General features: G+C 42.1%; 1 protein-coding gene across 1 annotated transcript in view; it reads right to left on the bottom strand.

Moving 5' to 3' along the window:
* The window catches only part of ZC3HC1 (zinc finger C3HC-type containing 1), a 28,139-nt gene that overhangs the window by 14,960 nt on the left and 6,897 nt on the right, over window positions 1–6,282 (bottom strand). Inside the window, exons 3-4 of the mRNA XM_032275986.1 lie at window positions 2,317–2,467; window positions 782–865 (exon numbers count right to left, since the gene is read on the bottom strand). Coding sequence (XP_032131877.1) covers window positions 782–865; window positions 2,317–2,467 — 235 coding nt within the window. The remainder of the gene's footprint in view (window positions 1–781; window positions 866–2,316; window positions 2,468–6,282) is intronic.

Here is a 6,282-nt window from a genome sequence, read left to right as displayed (position 1 = left end):
AAAAAAAAAAAAAAAAAAAAAAAAAAAAGAACTGGTTTGATAATCAGTGGCTCTTGCCTGTAATCCAAGCACTTTGGAGGCCAAGGCAGGTGGATCACCTGAGGTCAGGAGTTCAAGACCAGCCTGACCAACATGGTCAAACCCCATCTTTAAAGAAAAAAAAATAATTAAAAAAAAAAAAAAAAAAAAGATAACATCTACCTCCCAGGGCCCCTGTAAGGATTACATGGGATAATGCATATCTATGGCTAAAGCCTTAAGTATGTCAAATGCACTTAATAAAGGTAATAAATAACACAAGTGAATATAAGTTCTTCTGGAAAAATGCAAATAGAAAAAGAAAAAAAGAAACTTCAAAGACTAAGTTTTCACAAACAAGTAGACAATATTAGAAATGCAATGATGAAGGAGAAATGGTGAACAGGAGTTCTTAGAAATAAGTACCTGGCAGGCCGGGCGCGGTGGCTCAAGCCTGTAATCCCAGCACTTTGGGAGGCCGAGGCGGGTGGATCACGAGGTCAAGAGATCGAGACCATCCTGGTCAACACGGTGAGACCCCGTCTCTACTAAAAATACAAAAAATTAGCTGGGCATGGTGGCGTGTGCCTGTAATCCCAGCTACTCAGGAGGCTGAGGCAGGAGAATTGCCTGAACCCAGGAGGCGGAGGTTGCGGTGAGCCGAGATCGTGCCATTGCACTCCGGCCTGGGTAACAAGAGCGAAACTCCATCTCAAAAAAAATAAATAAATAAATAAATAAATAATAAAAAAAAAATAAGTACCTGGAGATGGGCTGTCTGGCCAGAAACAGAACTTCTCATGGGCAGTACACAAGGCTTTCTTCAGCTCAGCACATCGTTGCTTATCTGAAATCCACATAAACAGCAACACCTTAAAAAACATTCTATACATCCAGAATCCAATGAATAGCCTCTAAGAGTAGAGATTTAACTAAAAATAAAAATAACTAAGAGAATTTTAAAATGTGAAAATATTAGCAAGTACATCATCTTAATATTTTCCACAAAACAGCTTCTAAACTGAGATCCTAAGATCAACAGAGGAGATACCATCTATCTTATTTTTACTTTTTTATTTTTTTGAGACAAAGTCTTCCTCTGCTGCCAAGGCTGGGGTTCAGTGGTGCAATCTCAGCTCACTGCAACCTCCACTTCCCAGGCTCAAGAGATTCTCCCGCCTCAGCCTCCTGAGTAGCTTTTTTGTATTTTTTTTTTTTTTTTTTTCTTTTTTTTTTTTTTTGAGACAGTTTCACTCTTGTTACCCAGGCTGGAGTGCAATGGCGCGATCTCGGCTCACCACAACCTCCACCTCCTGGGTTCAGGCAATTCTCCTGCCTCAACCTCCCGAGTAGCTGGGATTACAGGCACGCGCCACCATGCCCAGCTAATTTTTTGTATTTTTAGTAGAGACGGGGTTTCACCATGTTGACCAGGATGGTCTCGATCTCTTGACCTCGTGATCCACCCGCCTCGGCCTCCCAAAGTGCTGGGATTACAGGCTTGAGCCACCGCGCCCGGCCGCTTTTTTGTATTTTTAATAGAGACAGAGTCTCACCATGTTGGCCAGGCTGGTCTCAAACTCCTGACCTCATGTGACCCACCTGCCTAAGCCTCCCAAAGTGCTGGGATTACAGGCATAAGCCACTGCATCCAGCCCCATACATCTTATAAGGCAGAGCATTCCAAAGTGTGAGCCTTCACAAAAGTCCTTTGTCACTCTTTGTCTAAAAGTATACATTTTGGAATAATAAAGTAAACATGCTGCTGTTACCTAGATTACATTATGTAAAGTCCATGCTGTAGTAGCTAGCTTAGTTTAAAAAAAAAAAAAAAAGAAGAAGAAGAAAAAAGACTGGCCAGGCACTATGGCTTACCCCTATAATCTCTGTACTTTGGGTGGCCGATGTGGGCAGATCACGAGCTCAGGAGTTCAAGACTAGCCTGGGCAACATGGTAAAACCCTACCTCTACAAAAAATACAAAAATTAGCCAGGTGTAGTGGCACTGAGCCTGTAGTCCCAGCTACTTGGAAGGCTGAGGTGGGAGGATCACTTGAGCCCAGGAGCTTGAGGCTGCAGTGAGTTGTAATTGCACCACTACATCTCACTCAGCCTGGGCAGAATGAGACCCCATCTCAAAAGGATTAAAGCCAACAGGGTGAAAGCAATCACAAATTCACCTTGTCATATATAATAGTACACACTTTCTGATCAAACTAAAATGACTCTTTTTTCCAGAAAACCAGGATAGTATCTATTTCAGTATGGATAAAAACGTAATTTGTACCTTATACTTACATCTGTCAAAGTCAAAAGCTGGTTGTAAACTGGCACAGAGAAAAGCTTGACAGCTAGAGCACTTGAGCATATCACATTCAACTGTGACCCAGCCATATTTTGCACAGACGAGGGGAGACAGCTCGGAGGGCTTACCTGCCCATTTCAAAGAGTATTCATGTTAAGAAAAACACCACCACAAATGTATATATAAGTGTGTGTGTGTGTGTGTGTGTGTATACACTTTTTTTTTTTTTTTTTTTGGAAAAGGTCTCCCTCTGTTGCCCAGGCTGGAGTGCAGTGGCACGATCTCAGCTCAATGCAACCTCACCCTCTCAGGTTCAAGCAACTCTCCCACCTCAGCCTCCGAAGTAGCTGGGACCACCTGGCTAATTTTTGTATTTTTGGTAGAGACAGGGTTTCACCATGCTGCTCATTGGTCTTGAACTCCTGACTTCAGGTGATCCACCCACCTTGGCCCCACAAAGTGTTGGAATCACAAGTGAACACTGCAAGTATATTAAATGAGTAAGTCATAAATTACAATCTCTCTTAGCTTCTAGGGCTTAAATGAAAAAAAAATTATAATCTTAACTCATTCTTAATATATATAGGAATAAATATTAAGGAGAAAGGCAATGAGAAAACTTTTTTTTTTTTTTTGAGACAGAGTCTCACTCTGTTGCCAGGCTGGAATGTAGTGGTGGGATCTCAGCTCACTGCAACCTCCGATTCCCAGGTTCAAGTGATTCTCCTGCTTCAGCCTCCCGAATAGCTGGAATTACAGGCACGAGCCACCACGTCCAGCTAAGGTTTGTATTTTCAGTACAGACGGGGTTTCGCCATGTTGGCCAGGATGGTCTCAATCTCCCAACTTCATGATCTATCCACCTCAGCCTCTCAAAGTGCTGGGATCACAGGCGTAAGCCACTGCACCAAACTAAGCAAAACTATTTTTTTCCTTTTTTTTTTCTTTGTGCCTGCCCTCCCTCCCCAGAAAAATTATTTTTAATGCACAGGCACATACTTTACGGAATGATGAAGGTCATTTAAGTAGTAAGTGGAGGGGAAAAGTTATTAACTTATTCTTGAAGAAGCCCTATGTATTTTGTGTGTTTAAAATGTTTATTGGCCAGGCACAGTGGCAAATGCCTGTAATCTCAGCACACTGGGAGACTGAAGTGGGAGGATTGCTTGAACTCAGGAGTTCAAGATCAGCCTGGGCAATACAGTGAGACATCTCTACTGAAAATCAAAAAATTAGCAGGATGTGGTGGTGCACACCTGTAGTCTTAGCTAATTGAGAGGCTGAGGGAGGAGGATGGCTTGAGCCCAGGAGATCGAGGCCACAGTAAGCTATGATCACACCACTGCCCTCTAGCCTGGACAACAGAGTAAGACCCTGTCTCACAAAAAGAAAAAAGTTTATTACTGGTCGTCTGGTAGAATATAGGCTCCACTAATTTTCACTGAATCTGAAACACTACGAACTTAATGACATTAGTGAAAGTACTGGGGTAGGCCTAAACAGTAAGAGACGGTCAAAGTCAAACACAGAAATATTTTCTGCCACTCACCTATGCTCTCCTATTGTACCACATCCATTTTTACTTTCCAAGGAATAAAGGCAGTAAAATTATCCCTCCAAAATTTGATTGCCAGTATCAATGGGGATGTGCGATAATGTGTTTCAAATAGCTAAAAGCATCTGTAAGTATATATTTGGAAAGGTATCCTAAAACATTTATTGCTCCTTAATAGTAAATGCTCAATTTTTTTTGGTTGTTTTTTTTTTTTTTATTTTGTTTTGAGATGGAGTCTTGCTCTGTAGCCCAGGCTAAAGTGCAAATGCCACAATCTCGGCCCACTGCAACCTCCAGCTCCTGGGTTCAAGCAATTCTCTTGCCTCAGCCTCTGAGGTAGGCTTATAGGCATGGGCCACCATGCCCCACTAATTTTTGTATTTTTACTAGAGGAATGGTTTTACCATGTTGGCCAGGCTGGTCTTAAGTGACTGAACTCAAATGCCTGAGGCCCTCCTCGGCCTCCCACAGTGCTGGGATTACAGGCGAGAGCCACCTCACCCAGCCTCAGTTTTTAATATTCTACCTGGGCCGGGTGCGGTGACCCCAGGACTTTGGGAGGCTGAGACAGGCAGATCACTTGATGTCAGGAGTTTGAGACCAGCCTGGCTAACATGGTGAAGCCCTATCTCTACCAAAAATATAAAAATTAGCTGGGCATGGTGGGATGTGCCTGTAATCCAAGCTATTTGGGAGGCTGAGGCAGGAGAAACATTTTAACTCAGGAGGCAGAGATTGTAGTGAGCTGAGATGGTGCCATTGCACTGTAGCCTGGACAACAGAGCAAGATTCTACCTTAAAAAAAAAAAAAAAAAAAAAAAAGTCTACCTGAAGGGCTCTTACTTTACAAAGCACAGTTTAAAAAAAAATGATAAAATATGAAAGAAGGTGCAGGAAAGTTTTACATTTTTATAAAGGGATATAGGAATCTGAAAAACATTCCAATATCAGCAAAGGAAGTATGAAGACTGTAAAACAAAATTTAGATATAAATATCAAAGGAGCCATGATTATGTAGAATAAAAGTAACAGTTAAATAATCATCATAACCAAAATGATGATCAATTTATAGCCAATGAGCAAAAAGGAAATTGATCTAAATACTGTATCAAAATCAAGATTTAATGCAAGAAACAAAGGTAGAAAGATGGTTAAAATACCTGCCCTTTCCTGAGCAATTTAGTTTTAAAGCCATTAGGTGGTGAACAAGGAAGATGTCTGAGTCAAGAGGCTGGGAAGAGGCATCTCAGCACAGGGTGTCAGAACCCAAGTGGTATGTAACAGGCATTCGCTTACAGCAGCCAAGTGTGGAGTGTTAGGGCCTAAATGAGATGATGAGAGATCCATGCAAGAAAGGATGGCAGCATGGCAGAAATGGGAGATGAAGCACATATATTTACTACAAAGTAGTAAATATATCAAGGATAATAGAAATTATGTTTCACAGTGTTGAATAAGGGAGGGACAAATATGGAAAAGGAGAAAACTTGAATGAATCCTGTGATGTACAATTGCAACTGGAGATGCCAGAAGGAACTCATCGTTTTCTAAAATATAGAGATAAATGGATGTAAATTTTGATGTATGTGTGTACATATGTGAATGTGTGTATGTGTATACATAAACATATATATTCTCTAGCTTTTTCCTCTGAGAGGGCCTGAGAACAGTGGTATCCCAGTAGCTGTGAGTTCTCCCTGCACCCAGATCTTGGCATGCATGCATGCATTCATTCATTCATTCATTCATTCATATAGAGACAGGATCTTGCTATGTTGCCCAGGCTGGTCTCTTTCCTGGGCTCAAGCAATCCTCCCACCTAGGCTTCCCAAAGTGCTGGGATTACAGGTGTGCCACCACACCGAGTTCAGATCTTATCTTTTAAATAACATTCTCCACTGAAAATGAGTCAAGGATCCTTGTAGAATTGGCTGATTCCAGGGATGGGACAAGAAGATAAGCCTAGAACAACTTGTTCCTGAAAGCAATAAAGAGGTCATGGGTTATGGGATATGTCAAAAGGCCAACCTGAGGGGGATGTCACTGACTAAATAAGGAACAACTGGAGCATCAAAATATATAATAATAGTTATGAGGCCGGGCGCAGTGGCTCAAGCCTGTAATCCCAGCACTTTGGGAGGCTGAGGCGGGTGGATCACGAGGTCAAGAGATTGAGACCATCCTGGTAAACATGGTGAAACCCCGTCTCTACTAAAAAAATACAAAACATTAGCTGGGCATGGTGGTGCGTGCCTGTAATCCCAGCTACTCAGGAGGCTGAGGCAGGAGAATTGCCTGAACCCAGGAGGCGGAGATTGCGGTGAGCCGAGATCGCGCCATTGCACTCCAGCCTGGGTAACAAGAGCGAAACTCCGTCTCAAAAAAAAAAAAAAAAAAAAAAAAA

Source organism: Sapajus apella, unplaced genomic scaffold (assembly GCF_009761245.1).
Source record: "Sapajus apella isolate SASKATOON/1434 unplaced genomic scaffold, GSC_monkey_1.0 scaffold7, whole genome shotgun sequence".
NCBI classification, from domain to species: domain Eukaryota; kingdom Metazoa; phylum Chordata; class Mammalia; order Primates; family Cebidae; genus Sapajus; species Sapajus apella.
The sequence above is the reverse complement of the archived record's forward strand: the minus strand, read 5'-3'. Positions and strand labels throughout refer to the sequence as shown.